Source organism: Anser anser (assembly GCF_964211835.1).
Source record: "Anser anser genome assembly, chromosome: 5".
In the NCBI taxonomy this organism is placed as follows: Eukaryota; Metazoa; Chordata; class Aves; order Anseriformes; family Anatidae; genus Anser; species Anser anser.
The window spans coordinates 41,680,577-41,704,249 of record NC_139725.1 but is presented as its reverse complement, the minus strand read 5'-3'; the positions used below and the strand labels follow the sequence as shown (position 1 = coordinate 41,704,249).

Sequence of the window (23,673 nt, the reverse complement as noted above, 5' to 3'; positions counted from 1 at the left end):
GTCAGTACTCTGCACAGCAATATGTGCCCCTCTGAGATGGCTGCAGTCACCAGGAGGACTGCAAGTGTTGCAGTCTGAAAGCCCTCAACCAGGCTAGTACAGATGCCTGTAGTGTCTACCTTAAAACTATCACAGCTTCTCCTATGCAAAAATGGAGATGGTTTTGGGACTGCTATGCAGAAATAACCTAGCAAGTTGCCTCCTGAAAGCCATGTGAATGACACAATGGCAACGTATTGCTACTCAGTAAGCCATGTCTTACCTAGCTGCTGCTGCCAAACCCTTATATATAAATCACACAGCTCCTTGGACAGTTGAGCACTATGAAACAAGGCAGTTAAAACGATGGCTTAAATGATAAAGGGAACGCCTGGGAAACTTAATATAGGGGAAGTCTGCTTCTCTATTGTACCAATGCTTACTGAAGTGATGGGGCAGACTTGTCTGGGCCATTCTCCCTAACATGAAACAAGGACATATGCTGGGGAATGATTTAGTGGACTGGGGATCAGAGCTCTGTCTTGAATTCCCTCTTCTGTTTCACATCTTCTGTGTGGTACTGAACAAGTCACAACACGCACACCACAGCCTGCCATGATGAAACCGGGAGAAAAGTGCCCTTCCTTTGCTTTTTGCCCTTGTTGAATTCTAAGCTTTGCGGGGCTGGGATTACTTCTTCTTATCTATGTGTGCCACATCTGGAAACCTGAGGCTCCAATCTTGGTTCAGGTCTCAGCACAAATTATTATTCACAGGAAGATACAAAACAGCTAATTAACAGTATGCATGTGTTGGTGATGTATGTCAGTTTGCTTAACTTTAGTAGACAGATCCAGGTTTAGGACTTTTACGGAAAAAACACTACAACTTCTCATGATGCAGTTTCTGCCTCCCCATTGCAGGTTCAGCCACCATTGCAACCAATGTGTAAGGTGCAAGCAGTGACAGCAGCCTCCCACCTGCCGTGAGCCCAAGAGCTTTGTTACCCAAGAAGGTGTTCCTTGCACCCTTCCAGATGAAAAGGGCAATCAGCTGGGTATAGCCCACCGAATGAAAGCCAAATTGCGTGATTCACAAGCCTCTTGGAATGTGAGTGATTAGACTGGCTGTTGCTGGAGAAAAATCAGTGAAGACAGAGCTTCAAAGTATAAGGGTTGGAAAGATGCTGAAAACAGATGCTGAACTGATTTTTGTATCCTAAAACTTTTAAGTTGGCTCCCTCACCTTTCTCTTCTTTCATCCCCATGAATTTTGACCACTGGGCTATTGAAATCAAATCTGTAAAAGAATAACATTGTTGTGCACTTAATTTAGTCTGAGTGAAGAGGAAAACAGCAGTGTTAACTTCATGAGGCAGGAGTTCATGAGAAAAACTCCAGCTTCTTCTTTTGGCCAGCATATCATTTCTCCATAACCAGCAGGTAAAAGTGAATCGTTGTAGCAGGAAATGTATTGGTTGCACTGAACCAAAGAATTAATTATTTTCTCAGGACCTGACAAGGAACCTGAATGAGCATGAAAGCTTTTGTGAAATATAGCTAGCACTGAACTGACACTGTTCAATTCAAATTTATTCATTTTTTAGACAGGAAAAGGTAATGTGCTATACTTCTACATGTTCAGCCAATCCTCTGTTCTCCTCTGATAGGAGCGGAAACATTTGCTCAAGAAGGAGAACTAAATTCCTATGTCACGATAATCCTTGCTCTACTGTCACAGCTGTAGAAGTATAGTAATATATCACTCTTTGGTTAAAGACAGCAGGGAAGAAGAGCTAAAAGGAAGAATAGGTATTTCTGTAACTTGACTAAAGACCTTAGGATCAAAATCTAGCCTCTGTATTATTCCCTTTTACAGAATATGATTGAAACAAACAGATTGTGATGCTAAATGAGCCTATCTCAGCAGTAAAAGAAAGAAAAAATCAGATGTTATGAACTGTGTTACCCATCCATCTTCCCACTCCTTTGTCTGAAGGACAAGTGAGGGACAAATTCACAGCACTTCTTCTTTCCTGGCAAGAGATGCCCCCTGTTCAATCCTCCTTAATGACAGTTGAAGTCATTTGTGCATTTCTTGTTGAAGACCAGGAGAAAGCCTAGTAAAAAATGACTGGAATTTTTGTATCAAGAAGCTAAAGGCTGAGGCCATCAGTAGATGCTTACACCATTGTCTGTGTCTAATAACAAAACACTTCCTGAAAATCTTACTCCTTCCTTCTGATCTCTGGAAATGGAACACCAGAAGAGAAAAAGCACAATAAAAACTTACTTTATACATTCATATAGTAGGACAAGAAGAAGTTCCTGCAAGAGTTGAAATGAAATGAAATGAAATAAAATAAATAAAATAAGCAACCATATATAATCTAGATATTTGAAATTTTGACTTTTAACTTGCTTATCTCAGTAGCCATGGGTTAGGTATGAAACAAATCCTTCAGGTTAAATTTTGAATGCAATGTACACAATTTTTGCCTTAATGAGATATGTAAGATCACATCCTCCAAATCAAGCCTACGATATGCCCTTAAGTTATTTTTTCATGGACAGCGGGTGAAAGGATGTCATTCCTCTGTTTAATCAGGAGTTAAAGCGTGTACAGTAATTCCTTATTTTCTCAATATTCCTTCTGACAAAGATAACAACCATAAGAATGGTTCCCAGCTGGCTAAACCTGACATACAGGTTTTGTTAATAAAAAAATGCATGACTTAATTAATGAAACGGATCTATTAAGACTGTCCCCCAATCTACTACAGTGGCCCCACCTACAGCTGAACTTCATATGACCTATGTTATGCAAAAAGAATTGTAATAACTTGCACTGGAAGCTGTTATAGAGGAAAGGTTGCTATGAAGAAAAAGTATGACTCAGAAATGCATACAATGCCCCTAGAGGAGAAAGCTTAGTATTTTCACTTTTACTCAGGGTTTTCGTTTACAGTGTATAAATAATTGAAACGATTTTGTTAAACTGTGTAAAATTATTTCATCAAGAGTAATTATGTTTGATCTATTAGCACCTGATACTATCTATTGTCTAAATTGCTTGCATTCAATCCACGAATAAAGTCAACAGTATTAACGTCCATTATTGAAGTATTAGTTGAGTAAAAATCATTTTGAAGTGTTTTACGTTATTGTAACCTTCCTCCAGAATAATCTTCAAAATAATTATCATTATACCAAGATCTTCTCCAGTTTTTAAAGGCATGTTTTTCTTTAAGTTTTCAAATCTTAATCAGGATATTTAAAACTCACAAACAGTTTACCTGTTTTGTTCTGGCAAGCATAAATCTGTAGCAATCTACTCATTTTACATGCTTCTCTGTTCCTGTCTAGCTGTCCCACACCAAATGGCTATCCAAATTCTACTCCATCAACCTTGGCAGGCTCAACACCTCCTTTGCTAAACCAGTTTTCCCCCTAATCATAAAGAGCTGCAGTATTACAAACAGAAAGAAGGAACTCTGCAACATTTCTACAACAAAATTACGTACATATATTCACTGATTTGACCAAAAATTTCCCTAAATCTGAACTGTACTCACTTATTTAGGAATATTTTCTGTCTTGCAGCATCATCATTTCAAAGCATTTCAAATACTTGCTGCTTTTTAGCAGAGGAAATATTATGAACTATTTGAGATTACATTCTCACTCAAAGCAATGAATGCCACAGTCTTCTCCAGAATAAAAAGCTACTTTCTCTCCGTGGAATAGTAACTTTACAGTAATTTAGAGGAAACAGGAGAAACAGTTGGTCATTAAACATTAAATGTATTAATGAGGCACTCACAGTATATCGTTTGTCTGGAAAAGGCAGTTCTGTACTTGCATTTTAGAAGGACTGCTGCAATACAATAGCTACTGTGATAAATTTAGGTTTCCCTCACTTAACTTGTAGCAGAATCTAATAAAGAAAACTTAAATCAATGTATTTTCCAAAAACGTATGAGTAGCACTATTCACATCTTACAGCTAGGGGAATCAAGAGGCAAAGAAAAAACATTCCAAAAGAGGCCCTTCATTTTCACTCCCCTAATGGAGACCTTTAGGACTTTATATTTACAGGTTTCCAACTTGCAACTCTGGATGAAAACAATGGTAAATCAGAATACTCAAAGCAGAAGCCCCCATAAAGCACTTTGGCAGCATGTAAAAATCATCCGCCACTGCAGATTCATGCTGCTCTAGAAGTCCTGCTTGGTTCCTAGAATCACAGAATCACAGAATTGTAGGGGTTTGAAGGGACCTCGAGAGATCATCGGGTCCAACCCCCCCGCCAAAGCAGGAAATCCTCAGACCTGAGTGTACGCGTGGAGCACTCTGTGGCATTTTGTCACTACATGGCATCTGGAAACAGTTCAGGAAAACGATCCAAAAAAGAAGTGACACAGGCTATGTAGGATGCTGGTTTTCTTAATAAAAGGATTTATATGATTCACTGGAGTAGAAGGAAAAGTGACTAATATGATGTCTAGTACCTTAGGAGATATAAAGGGTAGACATAATTTCTAATGAGACAAATTAATTCTGTCTTCTCCCAAGACAATATGAATATCTTCTTTCTAATTTCCTTTCCTAGTGCTAGTTCTTCAGGAACTATCAAACCTTAAAATCATAGCACTTTGATGAAGTCTTTGTGCATCTCCTTACCCTGAAGTTCTCACTCGTTTAGGTGGTTAGGTCAACTGCCTAAATTTCAGGAGGCACAAAGAAATAGTAATAAAGAGAAAGTAACATGACCACATTAGAGCACACTTAAATCAATGGGACAGAGTCCAAGGTAAATGTATCTGTTTGTAAAGACCTCCAGAAAGGGAGACATTAAGAGAAAGAGGTATGTCCACTATGTCCTGAGCTTTTAGTGTAGACTATTGTCTTGTGCAACCTACTCCGGGGAAAATGAGTTGTTAGTTTTGTCTGAGGAAAAAAAGGGTTCACAGGAAGAAGAAGGTTAAAAATGTAGAGCTGTATGTTTTTCAGTGAGAATATGATTCATTTCAGAAGTCATTTCTAAGAGCAGAGTATATGATGGGATTGTTTGGTGGACAAAAGCTTTGGGAAACACAAACCAGATATTTAATAACAAAAGGAAAAAAAAATCAGCTCACCAAAATAATAAGCATGCAGAATCTGATGTATGTTTAACAAAAGAGAGTAGCATCTTGCCTATGCTTATGTGACAGTAAAAATCACTGGCTGTTAAAGCTGAAGCACAGAAAAAACCTTCAGGGAGAGACCATGGGAAAGCGAAATGGAGTATGACATTCTCTGAGTAACTATGGTGCGTCTGGGGGAAGAACTTCAGTTGCTGGCCCCATCAAGTACTGACAAAAGGAATGCGAGAACTGTTCCCAAGGTGAAAGAAGACAGGGTGAACAATCCAGCTAATGAGATCACACTAAGCTAATGGGATCACTGTGACTTGCTTTGCTTCTGTTGGTGTATGTCAAAACCGATTTTATTTTTTTATTTTATATTTTATATACTCTTTTTAAGGTAGCAGTGGGCTAAATTTTGAAGGACTTTTGAGAGACTGGGAGAACAAGCATACCTCCAGATTTTATGACTTGTGTAGAGTCTATGGGGCAAGAACACTAAGTTCAGAAGTTTACAAATTGTGAGAGGGGTCTTTTCTCTGTCAGAGAAAAAAAAAACACAGAAGGCTTGGACTTGTTAATACCTTATTGAACAGACTTTTATTGCTACTGCCCTCACATAGACACACAGAGGTTACAGACACTTTGCATTTGCACAAGCCCCCAGTTGCTCTCTCTTGTAGCCCTGCTGCAGACAACAGAATAAACCCTACCGCGTTGTAGCACTGAACCACACTATGGCACATTCATAATTCACAAGTACTGACAGGACTCGGGAATGCCATAAACAATATTTTTGATTTCTAAAAGCTCAGAGAAACTTGCTTAATGAGTCAGTATCTTGTTTAGGGTATGCTGAAAGTGTTCTGGAAATGATGCTAGGCCAACTCACAAGGTTTTAAGAATAAAATAGAACAGGTTAAAACAGTCAAGTGCTGGTGCCTATCGTTTAATCCTCCACTGAGTGGCTGGTGACCTGAGGAGGCACTTGCAGGTCCCTTCCCAGCCCCCTAAATGCAAACTCAGGTGCCTGAACTTACATATTCAAGACCGAAAATTTCGGCCACACTGTTTAACAGGCAGATCTGCTGGGAGGTCTCTTGTAACCAGATTTTTTTTAAAGCCTTATATTATTGGACAGATACTGGCCCAAGTCCAATCCACAACTGCAAATCTGAAGAAACAGCTCAGAGGAAACCAGCAGCCTTATTAGCTTTTAAAGATTTCATTTTCAAGAACTCAAGACCCTTTATTGACTAATGAAAGGTTGGGTCCCCAAGCCCACAAACTGATGTTGCTTGGAACATATTTTAATCATTTTGGAGTGCTAGCAGCCATCTGTCTAAAGAGCTTTGATCACATAAACGCACTCTGAACTGCTGCTTCTTCTGACTCCAAACCCTTTTCTGAAAGCCAAACGGAACCCACAGGCATGGCAACTTCAAGACACAATTCAAGGCCTTGTGATGCGATAAGGCTGCTTTTATTATTTAGCACATCATTAGGTTTAATGACACCACAGATAACAGATACACTAAAAAGATACCATTGTCATCTCCTGTCTTGTAACAGGAATATCCAACTGTGAGTACACTTTGTTTCTACCCGACACTTCTTTCTTACGAAGTTATTTTCAAAGAATAAAATGAAACTAAATGAAATAAAAACATTTTTTCCTGCCACAAGCACCAGAAATACTAACAAAACAAACACGTAACAAGTAAATAATAAAAAAGTTAAGCGAGCACCCTTTCTTTTCTCACTACCACTTTCCTACTTTGTTTTGAAAAAAAAGATACAGAAGGCAAGCAAACAAATCCCAAATAAACTACTGTATTTATGGTTTAGTCTATTGGCTGTTGGGCAGATACTGTTTACACATAGTAGTCTGGTTTGGCTGGCACTGAATACAAATTTAGACTGAAAAGAGAGAGATCCCTTACAGTTACAGCTTTTATGATGTTAATATTTACAAACATTTTACAAAATTGCCCTAATTATTTCCTACACAAACTCTTGAAACAATTTGGGCACCTCAAAGCTTAGTTTGTGGTGACCAGAGTTTTCATCCTGCTGTCTAGTGAATGGTGCAGATACATGCTGTTAACTTCACAAGCTTGGAAGCAACAATGTCGAGCATGAATCAAAAATCTTGAAATTATCGGAGCCAATAAATTTCTCTCAAATATGAAAGCAGCAGCCCTAGAGACTAACAAGTGGCAAGAACTGCATAAAAATTCCTCTCCTGAAGAAAGAAGAGACACAGCTGGTGGATTCTGTGTTGCAGACCTTGACTTCATTTGCTCTAATCACCATCAGCCTCAGTGGATTGCACCCTGAGATTCCAGACTTGTGGGTTTCTCTTCCATCTGATTATTGGCCCTTCTACTCATTGAGGACACTAGTCACCAGTTGCCAAAAGAAAATGTTGCTATCAGACACTGCAATGTTGTATTTCTCAGTTCAGTAGCCTTCATGCTAACTGTGGCCAGTTAGGTGTACGAAGAAGGAGAAATTAAGAAATAAAGCCCTTACCAAGCCTTAGGGCATAGTGAAAAAAAATTCTTCCTGATTCCCAAGCAGGCTTTCAAACCTACTGCAGCTTAAAAAATAAGTTCAATTATATTAGCTAGAGAGGCTGTGAAGAGTTTTCAAGCTACTGACGTAACACAAGAGGAGACCCCATGTGCTTGTCTGTCCACCTGTCAGACAGGGATTTTTCAGGCTGCAGTATGGCAAAATGTTTTCCTTCGGCAATTTCTAGTCCCTCGCCTACTAATGCTTGCTCCTGCTCCTGTGTCACTGTTTGCCACCACTTCTGTGTTGCCAGTGAAAACACATGTGGGTGGCCGTGCTTTAATCTGTATCACTGATACAGAACAGGTTCAAAGACGACAAAAACAAGATGTGAAGTGGCTCAGGTAGGGGAAGAAGTTCTTTAAAATCACTTTGATGTCAAAGAAAATAGACCACTGATTATTCACTTGGCATAACTTCCTCCCTGCCCTCCTGTGGCTTTTCCTTCAAAGCTCACAGCCAGACAAGCTTCTCTGCCAGTGAGACAGCAGTGCTGCCCTGCTGCATACACGTGTTGGTCTTGGTGGCGGTGGAAAAAAACTAAGTGTGCTCTGGGCCAGTTCTTCTTCCCCTCCTAACAATATGAACCACAGCTTATAAATGAAAAGCATTACTAATATATTGCATTTTACTCAAATATTTCAGAGGCTGAGGATTGTGCAAATCCCAGCAGGCCCATTTCTTCACTGAAAAACTGACTGAAACTTTCAAGTCCATCCCTACACCTGACATTAAAAATGAAAGCCGTCACACCTATGCTGGAGGAATTATCCATACCAGATGAATAACAAAACATTATGTAATTCTGGACATAACATTAAAAACCCTCAGCTTCCAAAACACAGATCTCTATCTATTAGTTAGAAAAGTAGCTTGGGGATGTAAAAACAGAAAACTTTCCAGTGAAAGGCATCAACAGGACATGCATGTAGCAACTCAATATAACCTCTAACTTAAAAAAAAAAAAAAAAAAAAAGAAAAAAATATCTTACTCTCAACTTCTCTGTTAACACAATAGGTAGGCAGTCCTCTGGCTCATTTTCTTCCACAGACAGAGGACTTCTCTTCCCACCTGAATTCTTATTTCCTAAACAAGGTTTTCCAATGACTCAACTGGGAGCAGGGCTAAGCCCAAAGTAAGAGAAGTAATGTTATGTCTAGCACTGCCTGAAATTTCTTCATGAGGACAAGTCTTCTCAACAAACAAATGTTTTTTACTGGAAGAGGTATGTTCCAGTGAAAAAAAATATGTTGGCTTCCTGTGGCAAATTTCTAAGTGAAAGTTTTCCTGTCACCTTCACATTTCAACTTTGAATGCTGTTTTGCTTCAGTTCTTCAGCTGAAGAGAACTGAACCAAAACATAAGTCAAAATGATCTTTTTTTCACTGAATTGACATTTTAACATAAAAACGTGTCCTGTGAAAATCAACAGAAAAGAAATGGCATTTAACGTCCTTCTGACGATGTTACTACCTTATTTCTAAATATCATATTCATAGCAAAAGAAATTCTCATTAACACAATATTTTCTTGGAAAGTCAAATCCTTTTCATTGTAGTTTTAGATTTTCTTCAAAATTTCTTATGGGAAAATTTGTCTTTCAAACAGCTTATTGCACACATCTTTTTTGTATTTCTCTAACTTGCTCTAGAGAATGCTTTTTCTAATCCTGGGTCTGTTTTCCTTCCCTGGTTTTAAAGTAAGAGGACCTACATTTTGATACTCCATAGATCTCTAAAGGTATGACGGAAAATGGTAATACTTCATTTTATACAAATAAAGTAGCTGAAGCAGAGATTAGTGATGTGAATTAACAACATTCATTCAGCATTTCAATTGCAGAACCAGAACATTTAGCCTTTGGTCACATACCCTTTCCACCAGGTAACAGCTTTCATAATCCTGCAAATGCTCTGTACAGCTTTTCCAACATTTCTTTTCAAGTATTCTTACATTATACAGAATAGATATTAACTTCGCTGATCTCAATATCTTAATTTTTACAAGTACTTCTACAGCAGTATACTTTACATTAATAATCTGCTCCAAACTATCAGCAGTAGTCAGCTGGTTGCTTGTAGGTGGTTATTCCAGAGACTTAAAACCTTTCTTCCAATAATTCCACTTTATTAGGCTTTAACAAATTTTAAAAACAATTCCTAGAAACCTCTAGCTATGTACTTATTCCAAAAAGCACAGAACAAAATTACACTTCTTAGACTTTTCAGCTCACTGAGAAACCAAGGAATTCATAACAGAAAACCACAGAGAACCAAAGTGAAACAGAGGGGGAAGAGAATCAGCCTGAACCAGGGAGAGCTGTTAACAGAAAGTCAGCCGGGCGCTGCATACAGAGTCACAGGACCATATCAGCATCCACTGGCAAGGAATTCCTTTCTGTCAAGCAAATCCCTGCTCTTAGAGAAGAGCAAAAACTCATCTGAAAAGGTCTGTAACAGCAAAATTGACAAGGTAATCATTCTTTTAGTTCAAGTTACCCCACAGAAGCAGATAGGAAGAAGTCTGTGCAAGTCTGATGAAATACAGTATAATCCGCTGCAGGGTGCTTCTAGCTTTAATGTTTTTGGCACAACAAAGGGCTGGTTGGTCCACAACAAGTTTTAAAAATTGAAGAAAGATTTCCAATATAACACACTCAGTAACAGAAGCAGTAACAGACATAGCCCAGGGAATAGTATGAGTTAAAACCCCATCACAGAGCATGTTAAGCACTTCAGTCCATGTTCACTCTGCCCACATTCCTCCTCAGACCTGCTGCTTAGCGTTTCCTATTGGCAAAGCACCTCTGAAAGACAAGAACCAGCCCATGGAAACATTAGGCACAAAGATTTCATGGAATATAGGTCAGACCAATCCATGCCTGAGTCAACAGCAGCACAAGGCAATCTGAGTGTGCTACATCCACCCTAGGGCTTGTTACAGGGATGGCGTGGGCTAGCTTGTTCCACCAGGCAGCTGGGATCTCTGACTGTTCAGTGCTTCCTCTCCCTCTAAGTTTTTATAAATCACTAAAGCTCAAAAGGAAATTATTTTTCCATGCTGCAACTTCTTTTTTTTTTTTTCCCAATATGATGGGAAAATCTTTGAAATCATGTCAGGGCAAAAAGAGAAACTATCAAAACTTTTGTGTGTGTGTCTCTCTAAATGAATGAGAGAGAAGAAGCTCAGAGAGCACTGCTGGCTAAGATATTCCATTGCGAGGCAGAAAAAAAAAAGAAAACAAAAAAAAAAACCAATCCCCCTTCCAAACAGACTCAGACACTGCTCTGCCTTTTCATCACCTGCCAAATAGGTGCTGTAAACACCAAGCCTATGACCTATACTGGAGCCTCTCTCTACCATCCCTCTTCTGGGCAAATGGTCAAGTGTTAACTGCATATGAGAATCTGGTCTGCCACACTCCCAAGAAAGCTCACTACCCACTGATTTATAAAGTCAGTCTCCCTGGCAATTATTGCTAGGAAGTAAAGCAACTGCAGAAGGAGAGACCAATCAATTCCAGGCTAGAGAACATGAAGTCTAGGAATGGGGCAAGGGGAAGAGGATAATAAATCCAATAAAATGTGAAATACATAAGGGTAACAAGAAATACAAGGCAGGAAAGAAAAAAAGAGGGGCTTACCAGTGGGAAAATGCTTGCAGAGCTACAAAGTGTGAAAGACCCCACCAATCTAAAACAGCAATACTTCTGGGGCTGCAGAACTCCACTGGAAAGTGGCATGATAACAGAGGGAGAACTAGAACCTGCAGGCTCTAAATCCCAACCGATTTCAGCACTCAGTTCAATAAACTGGAAGAATGCACATACATTTAGGTAAAATAAATAAATAAATAAAAAGGGTGGGGGTTAAAACTTTATTCAGTGCATGTCCAAACCTCCCATAGAAAAAATCAGTGGGACTTTATATGTAGAGAATAAACTAAGAAATATAGCTCAGGTCACACCCGAGTTTTTTCAGAGTAACAAAAGACAAACAAAAACCTTAGTGTTCCCTTACAGAGCCATTTTTTTCTATATGTTGGGCTGCGTAACACCGCAGAGGGTTATTCTCCTTCACAAGAAGACATATTGCACCATCTCCCACTGCATAATACATGCAAGCATCTCACCTGTTTGGCATAAAAGAGAATCTCTCCTTTGCTTAGAAGTGGGAGATTTACTTAGCTCAAGATTTACATTTGATGTCAGTGTCTGAAACTCTTGGATAAAACAGAAGTTACTGCTGCAGGGACACAGAATACTGAAAACACAGCTGTTGTCTTCTGTCCTGATCTCCCCCAAATTGCTCTGCAAAACAGTATGTTTACACTGATACCACACACTGTCTGGTCATTCTTCTCAATGACCATAACCAGCCACATTATGGTAAGTTTAAATCAACTAATACTGAAACAACAGCAGTGTCAGAATTGCAGCGTGCAGTCAGGACGAAAAGAGCAGGAAAATGCGTCAATGGGCTTAAAAGAAAAAGTGAGAAAAAAAACAGCAATGGAAAGACAAGTTCTCTGAGGTAAACTGCGGTGGCAAGTGCTCAAGGTATCTTGCTTTAGCTGCAGAGGAAGGACTGAGATCACTGCTCTGCACTCATGGCTGCAGCCTCACTCATCCCAGTGTAAATGGGTTTCAGTTTATTTGGACTGGGAAGCTGGACATTAGAGCAACCCCATCTCCTGCTGCACATCATGTCACCCTGAGATAAATCTGGACTGGAGAAATCTCTGAAAAAGACACAGGTGGCAAATCAGAGAGGCTGAAATATTTGAGCAGGGGACGGTCAGAAAACAGTAGACTAAATATTTAGGCAGTTGTATTCTGATTTACGTGCCGCTACTGTCCCCGTGAACTACACAGAACATAAGAGGATGACTATTGATGTTAGGTAGAACAATCTATAGCTTATAATAGTCCTTATAACTGGAACAAGAGGACAGTCTAACAGCAAGAATTATGCTGTTACATATCCTTTTACAGGACCCATGGAACAGGGATGAAATGATATCACTCAAGTATTATAATCCATAACATCGGCCATGAACCTACAGAACATGTAAATTAACATGCACCATTGTATTCAGAGCTTGAACAGAATACAGCCTTTTTCTTTTTCCCAGAAGTTCAAATATTGCCTTACAAAGCATCTTTCTTCATCTATTTCTCCTGTTATAGGGTGATTCAGTTCTGTAATTAAAATGAAAATTAAGTTTGTCCCTGTGCTTATATGTCTTTCATTTGAGGAAATCAAAAAAACTCTTGATTCTTTTCTCTTTCAAGTCTATCAATTTCAATCTTTAAAAAGATCAACCTGCACATCATTTTACAACAGACTTTGTGGGAAAAAAATATATGTATCTCCACAAAATCAATTGTTTTTTCAACTGTTTGCTCATGCTACTTAAACCATGAATCCCACTTTAACCGAACCATCAGCAGCATCAGAAGCTTTTAGATTAAAAACTTATTAAACCTTTTCAATAGTTTATAACTTTTACAAGTGATACAGCTGGTTAGGGAACAACAATTCTGTTTGCAATGCTGATGGAGAAGCTACCCATACTGACTGAATGTCTGCTTCTAAAAATATTTATTTCAGATCATAGTGCTTACTATTAGAAGGGGTCTCACTGAAGTTAGACTTCTATCTCATTATTGAAAATTGTCACATAGTTGTAAAGTAAGATACCTTTTTCTTGCAGGGTGGCTGTACCTTGCAGATCTTAAATACTCTGGAATGTACAACTCTTGAGTCTGTGACATGCATCTGCCCTCAAAACTCCATCTCTCCATAGCTACTGTGATCTTTCTTTCAGATCTTTACTTAACCTCAGCATCAGGAGAGTAAAAAATCATTTTTAAATTTCATTTTATTGTTGCAAGGTTTTTCAAATATCTGTTTATTAGGAAATTCACTGCAGTAAATGTATGTTTGTGACTTCCAGCCTGTAGCTATTTCTGCATGTTACATGCTTCAACTGCAAATTGGAAGAACCTCTGGATAAAAATTTTTTGCAAAATTTTTACTGTCCTTCCTCCCCTGGGAACATCAGACTTGGCAAATATATAGCTTTTAGAGTACTGGAGTAAATCACAAAGGAAGCTCATACATATCTTTGAAATAACTACTCACAGTTACTAAATGCATCCCTAAATTTTACCTTACAACCCTTATTAACTCTTGCTGCTGAACATACCAATTCTTATCCTTAGCAGTTTCATTCAAAGGTGTGTAAACTGACACAAATATATATTTCTTATACATATGTACAGCAAACAGTAGTTTTAATGAACTGAGCCTCACTGCCTCTGACCCCAACATGAAACCTACAAAAAACATACTTTTAAGTAGAGATAGCCCTACATTTATATTTTGCTCTTTTATCTTTCATTACAATGGGGGTTGACATCTTAGAGGTGTACATTTTGCTGTACTAGTTATACTCTGATCAAATTATTTGCCTATGAAAACTCCTGTTGCCAGAGATTTTCAGTGAAATATTGTAGCCTTTTTTTTTTCTTTTTTTAATTTGGAAAAATATATATGTTCTTCCCTGTATAGAGATACATTTCTCATACACAGCTGTGCTATTTTATCTAATATGTGGAAAAAATAATCAGTATGCAACAGCATACGTCTCTCTGTCAGCATTTTTATGTGTAGCAGAAGTACACTTCTGAAGCATTGTTGAAATACAAGGAAACTGATTATAAAAATGGACAGACCATATAACTGAAAAAAATAAAAAACTTCTGACGACATTCAAACAACAGAACTATGTGAGAAAGTGGTAGTGGGATTAACACTCCTACATAGTTCAAGACTGATTATTTGGATATAGCCTTCTTCAGTCACTGATGATCTATGATTTGCATTAATCCCTAGCTTAAAGAGCATTGTGGTGAAACAATTTTCCTAGTAAGCTAGAAACTCTATACTGTTCCTAACTGTTATGCAAATTTTCATTTCTGATATGCATTTTGATGTTACTCCACAGAAAATCCAATTTTCCTTTTGAGACACGACACAGGAAAAATATAAAAAGAATAAACAGAAGCAGAGAACTTGCCCAACTTTATTCTGAGCCAACTTCCTCTCCCTTCTGTATCTGAATTAGATTTCTCTTCCTTTTCACTTTTTCCTCATTTTTACTTCTCTTTCCCTTTAAAAAGAGACAGATTCTTTCTGGGATGTACCATCTTTTAAGTCAAAATTCATGTGTAAATTAATGTTTCATCTTTTATTGCACAAAGTTCAGTTTTGGTTTGGACGTTCCTGTCTTCCATGAAACTCCTGTTCTAGCTAGGAGTCACTTTCTGCTTCATAAGACCAGGTTACTCTGGACTTTATCAATTCAGGTATTGGAAATCTCCAAGAATGGAGACAGCAAAACCTCTCTGGACAACCTGTTCCAATGCTGCACATCCCTTGTGTCGAGAAAGTTTTTCCTTACCATAGAATCACAGATAGAATCATAGAATGGTTTGGGTTGGAAGGGACCTTAAAAGACCATCTAGTTCCAATCCCCCAGATCTGGGCAGGGACACCTCCCACCAGATGGCCCAAAGCCCCACCCAACCTGGTCTTGAAGCCTGAAACTGTCTTGTTCCAATTCAAGTCTGTTGTCTCTCACCCTCTTGCCATGAAGCACTCTGAAGAGCCTGTCCATCCTGACAACCTCCTTACAGATACAGGCAGGCTTCTATTAGGTTCTCTGAAGCCACCTAAGAAATAATTTTATTTTTTTTTCCAGGCTTATCAGGAGCTCAGAAGCAGTACCCTCAGTCTCTCTTTACAGGGCAAATGTTGCAGCCCCCTGACCATACCAGCTCTCCTCTGTAGAAGTTAAGCTAATTTATATAGCTTTCTTGTACTGGGGGCCTAAAAATGCATGCAGTGTCTAGATATCAGGGATCTTTTTCATTGAGGGGAAAAAAAAAAAAAAAGGATTTTTTTTTCTGAAGGTCTGCACTTGTTTCCTTCCTTTGAGCATGTCTGTGTATATATACAGTTGCATGTTCACACATACAGATAATCTGGAACTAAATATCTCTTCCTTGATTTTGTATAATAAAAAGATATTAAAGATATTCAGCCTTTTATGGTTTATACTAATATTCATGAAAGACAGATCAGTATAAAGATACACATTTTAGTGTTACTGTTTGCACAGGTAAGCCTTCAAAAGTTAACATATGCTGATAGTCGTTACATTTATGCCCAAACCCCTGAAATGTGGCTGTGCATGTAGGCACAGCTTCAGGTATTTATTACACACTTTAACATTAGCCTCTAGTATTTTTTTTTCTTAAATTTGTTTCTCCTAGGTTAAAGGATGATGTGGAAATCTTGGTCCAAACAAGGGAACAAATGAGAAGTAGGAGAAAATGCTTTTTTAAGGCCAAGGAAGACCTAAGAGGAGAAGCAGGAGAAGGCACCAAATGGTGCCAAAATTCCCAAGCTGCTGTCATAGTGGGCAAGGCACCACAGAGATGACAGAAAGTGGGAGAAGTTGGTAAAAGAAAGAGGGAACAGTAGGTGAAGGAAATGTGCAGTCTGTGTAATAAGATATTTCACTGCAGTTCTGTGGTTCAGATGAGGAGTGGAACGTGTGAAGGCCCATATTGTGATTCCTGGGGAGCTCTAAAGTCCAAAAGAGAAATAACTCAAAGGTAAGGTTGTCTTAAAGAGCAAATCATCTTGCCAATTCACTTGTATCAAAGCATCAAACTTCCACCTCAGTCCAAAACAGGCTGTCTGAAAAATACTCTCAGTACTTAATGTTACCACTACAAGCAGTAAAAGAAAATAAAACGACCTCGTAGACATCTACACAAGTAATTCTTAAATATAAAACAGAGAATAAGTTTTTGGTCAGTTAGTTGGCCTGAGAAAATGCATTGTTTTGTCATTTATGATTATTGTGGTCATCTCACACTTGGTCTGATATAGTTCCCTACGGTTTTACACACACACGCCATATACTCTTTTCTTCATCTACGTCACTTGGTATGCATTCAGAGTAATGCCAGACTACTGGATGACAGAGGCTGCAGATGTTCATGCACCGTGTGTAAAACTGCAACTGAAATGTTAAGATGTTTCTAAGAATCTTTGTAATTCATTTCTAGCCAAGGCAAAAGACAGACCTAAGACTTCAAACATCACTGCTTAAGTAGTTACAGGAGTCTTTCTTGTTCCCTTTTACATTACTCACCAGATTCAACTCCAGGTGGCTTTCCAAACATTGTGCCTGCACATGTAGACAGTATGTCTTAAACAGAGAGCTTGTGGAGTCTCTTACCATGAAGATAATTCAAATACTGTCTGGACATGGGCCTGGGCAACTGCTCTAGGTGGCCCTGCTTGAGCAGGATTGGACCATATGACTTCTAGAGGTCCCTGCCAACCTCAGCTACTCAATGACTCCGTGTTACATCCACTTTAGGATGCATTAGAAAGAATCATCCTCTAAGGACAGTGACATAAGAGATAAAATCATTTTCAATGTTCTGAATTACCGTGTAACTTGCATAACTTAGTAGTAATAAAAAGTTCTTGACCCACAGGTTATTCAGATGACAATTTTCACACCTTATGAGTAAATCTTGTAAAACACCATAATCAAACTTACAATGAAATTTTGCCTGTTCAAAGTAAGGGCCATAAATTAATACCGTGCTACATTCCAATGGTGATTCCAACAAGTCATTATTATATTCTGAGATTTAAAGTACGTACTAGAGTAAACTGCAGTTGCTCTCTACTACTCTTGTTAAATATTATATGTTAGAGCAAACCTGATACACTATGTCAACAACTCAGAAGTCAATGACAAATCTCCTACAATGTGCAGACCAACACAAGTAAACTCTTGATTTCTGAAACATCAATATAAAAATTGCATTTCTGTTTTTAAATTATTCTACAAATCCCATTTAAGTGAGTAATAAGGACACTATAATAAATTCTATCTTGGTAAATCATACCATAATTTGCACACACACTAAATGCTGACCAAATTCATTAAAAGCAATAATCACAAATTGCTTGGGGTTTCTATTCACTATTAACAGGTTTTAAATAAATGCCTATGAGATTTAGGAACAGAAGTTGTTTTTGAGACTTCCCTCCAAGGTTTTAATAAACTTAATGAGAAGGGGAAACTCTAAAAACCTCTAGAAATATGAGTATTTTCCACTTGTAAATGCTGGAACACTGAAAACACACACAGTTTTGCAACTGCAAATGTTTTTTAGTCATAACTAACTAGTTCCCTTTATTTTCCATGAACATAATATTCACACTACATTTATTATTTACCTCTGCAGCCCACATCCCTCATCACAGACATTCAGCCTTCAGATTCACAATTTTCTGCTGTGTTGATGCCAATTCTCCTGCCTCTGACCTGCTGGCAGCTCTGTACCCCCTCTCACACAGGAGGTCAGGATGAAATGAGAGCTGTAACCCAACATCACTCCATAAAACAACCTAACTCCTTCACTGGACCACACAGAGCTTTTCCTTAGGGACTACCATCCACTGATCCATGCAAATGTTCAGTGCAGCCATCTAAATTAATGAGAGAATGGCTCTTTCTCTTGTTCTACGTACTGCTACAGAATATAAGGAATTAAAACACGTCCATTATGTTGGGAGTTAGAAAACAGTCTTTTAAAATTACAGATTATTTTAAAATCTGTGTTGATAAGGTTGCATATGTGCAAACAACCAGGGAAGAAATAAGCATTTATGCCGACTGGTTCTTTTCTCCTCATTTTTTAAAGTGAATGCATCACTATTACACAGATATTTCATTCTTACGAGAATTAACTGCCAGCAACCTTCCCCTTCCCTTAGAAAAAAAAAAAGCTGAAGAATATTTAGGATACAAGAAAAGGAATTCTATTTCAAAGAGATGGTTGGTGAGCAGTAAAGCAGAAATGCAGCCTTGATTCATTGATGCATTCACATTTCCAACAAATACCTATTTGATAAGGCTATTTCCTCACTTAGAGTTAGACATCACGCAGAAAATTTCCCCTATGAGTCACTGATTTATATGAGTATTAATTATTTTACCTGTAGCATACATGCAATCTCTGGATTTCTTCTTCTAATTTTTTGCACTGTTGAAGAGCTGCCTCTTTTTCCTGTTGCAAGGCTATCAATTCTGCCTGAAAAATGATAAACAAATGATAAACAATTTCTTCAGAACATCCATGTTGCTTTGAAAACATAACAATCCTTTGTGCGTTCATTTCAGCCATGCTTTATTGTAATACGTGTATTATGTTATACTATTCTCTAACGTTGGCTATGTAATTTTTATGAAAAAAATCCTTTCTTGTAGCATTGAAATTGTTTCTTGTTCTTTTTCCTGACAGGATCATGTTTTGAATGGTTTCCCCTTGCATACACAGTAAACGTTTTGAATGGTTAAGGTTAGCTATATTCAGTTCAGCCACGTGTTTCTCAGCACACTTTTCTTATTTATATAATGTTCCTAGAGCAAAATTGTGTTGACCAACATAGTTTGCTGAGAATGGAGCAAAGCACTCAGCCATCAACAACTGATGTGCAACTCTTGCCCTGCACATGGCTCTCACGCTGTTACATTGTAGCTCCTGTACCAGGAGCCACCTGATGCTCCCAGCCAGGGCTGCTCAGACTGGCACTGCTGGGCTGCTCTGGGAACTGGCGGCCCTCTCATCCAGGACCTGGTTCCTAGTGGGGTGAGGAACCCCTGAGGAACCACTGTCATCTCCCACCTGTGCACCATCCCGGATGTTCCCTCTCCCTTTGTTTATTCACACTGTGCTGTGAACGGCTTGTGACTCATAACCATTATGGAAATTGCCTGTGTGGCTTGTAAGGTCAGGAAGGTAGCCAGCCCCGACATGGCGCTATGGTTAAAGAGGAAGCAGAAGAAATAAGTACTCATGCATATTTAATGTTGCCTTACAGTTTAATCACCATTAATTTTAAAATGTCCAATTTCAATAGCACTGCAGAACTCCCTTGAGGGCCCAGATACCATATAAATTATCTTATAATCAGTGGATGATTAATTGTTGTAACAACAAATAAGACGGGACTTGCCCAACAATTCTTTGACACATGAGCCTGAGCATTGGGCTGGTTTCCAATGTTTTTAATGCATGGTGTAAGTTATTAATTGTACAAATTGTAGAGCCCCAAACCAAGCGGTACGTGTGTGAGAAAAGCTGACGGTGAATTCTGCCAACTCCTCAGGACAGTGTTGCGGAACAGTTTCTCAGTAAATTGAAGACTTGTTACACGAGCGACGAACACATGAAGGGAATGGCACAGAGTTCAGCTCCGAGCTCTGCCAGACTCACTGTATAATCATGAACAACTCTGTCTGTATACCTCAAAATCCCTCTCCTAAAACAGGACTCACACTTGTTGCTGTTTCCTGCACGTCTATTAAGACTATATGTCTTCAAGGCAGGTGTTTTACTGTTTACTGTCAACTCCCAGTCATCTATGGGCAATTTATCCTGCTGGTTGATTAATCATGTCCTGGATACATGGCTGACTCCTGGCAAATTTTACCAAACACAGCCCTGCACAAATGCAGCCACACAACCAGTCTCTGTGCTGTGCTGCTCAGTGGGTCATGCGTTACCCAGGGTTTTGCATTATCGGGGTACAAAACCCACTGCTGCAGCCGCTCCTGTAACAGACATTCATAAAACGTTAACAGGAATTTCCTTGGAGAATAAAAACAAACTTTCTTACACTATGGAGCATTCCTTCAGCTTGAAAAGCAGAAAGTGTTAATGTTTAACCTCCAAGTGACAGTGGTATAGAGCTTCAGATACTGAAAACAATGTACTGGATGCTGGCAAGCCCTAACTCCTGCCATCAAGAGGTTAAAATCCTCTGCAGGTGAGCCGCTTGCCTGGTGCTGCTTGCTGCCTTGCAAGCAGAACGCACAGAACACAAGAATGTCAGCCAAACCAAGCTATTTTCTATAATTATACTGTACTGAAGGTGAAACAACATTCTTAAAAATTGGAAAACACGCTTGAATCAAAGTAGGTGGTTTGTTCTAGAGGCCAATAATTAACATCCTTGCCAATTTTCAGTGTACTGTGAAGTGTGATTGAAATGGTAGACTGAAAGGAAATGTGTGCAGCTGACACACCTACTCATGGGGAGATTAACGGCTAGTCTCTTTGGAGAACTATCATAAAAAATACACCTAACGTTCCACTCACTTTTCAGGACAAAAGTCAGAAGGCACTTGAGTCTGGAGACTCTTATTTATGTCAGTTTTCAGCAAACAAAGCTGCACTGATTCGACTGGGTTTGAGCCTGACTTATACCAGTAAAAATAACAGCAGAATCATGTTACTCAGATTAAAAACAAAACAAAACAAAAAAAACCACCAAACAACACAGGAAACATCTACAACAACTGAAGGGAAGAAAATAAGGCATTTGCTAACCTCCTGAAAAGCATGTAGTAGGTTGATACTAGGGAGCCACATGAGAGCAACAAGAATTCCAGTGCAGGAACTTTTGTGTATGATATGCAGCTATGCAACAAAATGGCCTGAAGAGTGGTAAACACAAATAGATGACTCAAATATCCTCACAAAATGAAGATGTCTTCCTTCACAAGGAGGAGGAAAGCAGAACAACACCCATAATGAAGTTAAACTGCTAACTAAAATAATGGTGCCTGGATTATTATAAAATATTTGGAAGACTCCTATAATATACATTGAAATCCATCCACAGTGCACATGGCAAAAGTCCTATATGAGCTCACCTCTAGTAATAACAATAGCTATTCGGGAACTTTTTAACAAAATATTATTCCTTTGGAAAATGTCATGATGTGGAAATCAGAAGTTCTCACAGAAATGCATCAGTTTTGATTAATATTTTTTTTTTGGAAACTAGGGGAGAGAAAGAAGAAGAACAAAAAGAATTACACTCAGATTCCTCTGGTGGAGGTTTTCCCTAAAAAGGCCTATTTAGCAGAGAGGTCAGTCACTGCTTTGGCACATGGGCCACCCTCAATGAAGTTCCTGTTTAACCCTGAAAGGGCATTCTGATAGCTGGGATATGGTCTCTTTCCCACAATTTTGTTTTGCCCAACAATTCTAATGCTTTCATATTTGGTTTAATGTGGTTAGATCCTTCCCTCTTCTGTCTCCCAACCTGATTTCCTGAAAAAGAAAATTCTTGTTTCTACACTTCTCTCATTTTTCATTTTAGCAGTTTCTTGTAGAAAATTTAATTTTCTCAATTAAATAAAATTTAAAAGCTAATTGCTCCATATCAGACCTAGCAAAGCCAGATCTTGAATAACAAAATCTCATTAGTGATCCCTTTGCCTGTGTTTCAAAATATTTAAAGGAACAATGTTATGTGCTTTCTTAACCCACTGGTGGGAAAAATTCAAGACTAAAGCAAAGGAAAACAGAGTTTTTATCTGTTCCTATCTCCACCAGGGCAAACATGAACACCCTCAACTCTACTCTACATTGAAAGAGGTAGGAACACACACCATCCTATGCTGTCAGGTTCCCTATGGGTAAGAGACGACTTTCACAATGCCTTTCTGCACCCAACAGAAAGAAAAAACATTCAATGAACGTGAATAACAAAGCTTAATAGCTTCATCTTCTTACTTTTTTTCTTATGCATTTATCGAGCACATATATTCCACCTGTATATATTTACAGAGCATATACATCTCCTTCATTGTGTAGGCTAAATATAACTTTTTCTGTTATGTCTCAGCAAGTAGGCTCTCCATTCCCCGATCAATCCAAACCCATCTCTCATCTGTGCTCTGCTAGCAGTACTTGCTATCTCCAGTGAAAACATCTTCCCTGGCACGTTCTTGCATCCCTTTTGCTCACAGTCAGCCTCCTGTATTTGTCTATTCACCTGTCCACTGCTATTACCCAGCTAACAGTAAAAACTCTTGGTACCACTGAATTTCACCCCACTTTTTTTTTTTTTTCCTGTACTTGAGGTCATTCCAAACATTCTGTAAGACAGCTTGAACTTACTTTGTATTAACAATGCAAATAATAATACCTCCCAGCTCTGTGGCAAACAGCTATTTTGTTTGTACGCTGTTGTTCTTTATGTCAAATGTTCTTAACAAGAACGTTGAAGAAAACAGGTTCATCACCAGCCAGTGAGAAACTGGATAGAAATTCCACTAAATAAATCCTTGGACCTTAACATTTCTCTTTTCAAAGGTGTTTGTTCTTGCCTTCCTGCTAACTAGTTCCTTATTGCCTTTGACTAATCCCTCATCCCCTTCATGGGTGCATGATATTTTGCAGATGGACATGAGCTCAACCTGTCCATCCTTTCAAACAAGAGATGCTAGGTGTACTGAGTTAATAGCAGCATATTAAGCCTATACTTGCTTGTAAAATAACAACTTACACACTTTCCATTTTTTTAATTAATAATTTTTCGTGCGGCACTACTATTTAGCTTTACTTCTGCGTCAGCTTACATATAACAAATTTCCATGTCTAAATAAACAATTATATCAAAGAATAATTCTTGCATGATCTTATTTGGGTGAAAGCTGTACTTCAATCCACTGTTAATGGATGCTTTAAGTATTTTCCTTCCAAATTAACTCCAAATACTCAAAATAAATATTAAGTAGTCTACAACCGCCAGGACTTTTTTTTTCCTTTCCTTCCTAAGTGTCGACGGTGCCTCTGCTAATTCTGTCAAATTACACCACACACAACTTCAAAAAATTTATTAAAGAACTTTACTATAATTACTGCAATTTTAATTATCAGATCTTTTGGAATTTTGCGATGAAGACCACTATTATCCCAATCTGAGCACAATAACCTACTGAACAACTAGGACATATTCCATTACATTTCATTTCCATACCTTCATTTCTCTTAACCCTTGTCCTCATAGTTGACATCATCATTAGTCAA

At 38.5% G+C, this 23,673-nt stretch overlaps 2 protein-coding genes across 17 annotated transcripts in view; one reads left to right on the top strand and one right to left on the bottom strand.

Moving 5' to 3' along the window:
• The window catches only part of LOC310900198 (uncharacterized protein), a 61,740-nt gene extending 52,635 nt beyond the window's left edge, over positions 1-9,105 (top strand). Inside the window, exon 3 of the mRNA XM_083837797.1 lies at positions 903-9,105. Within this exon, the coding sequence (XP_083693923.1) occupies positions 903-968 (66 nt within the window). The 3' untranslated portion in view covers positions 969-9,105. The remainder of the gene's footprint in view (positions 1-902) is intronic.
• MIPOL1 (mirror-image polydactyly 1) overlaps positions 1-23,673 on the bottom strand; it is a 192,850-nt gene that overhangs the window by 32,902 nt on the left and 136,275 nt on the right. For 14 of the 16 annotated variants that reach the window (XM_083837762.1, XM_083837763.1, XM_083837773.1 and 11 more), the window contains one exon: positions 18,785-18,879. In XM_083837762.1, the coding sequence (XP_083693888.1) occupies positions 18,785-18,879 (95 nt within the window). Of the gene's footprint in view, positions 1-10,326; positions 10,492-10,514; positions 12,426-18,784; positions 18,880-23,673 lie in introns of those variants that run through there. The other 2 variants (XM_083837769.1, XM_083837766.1) reach the window with 2 other exon arrangements.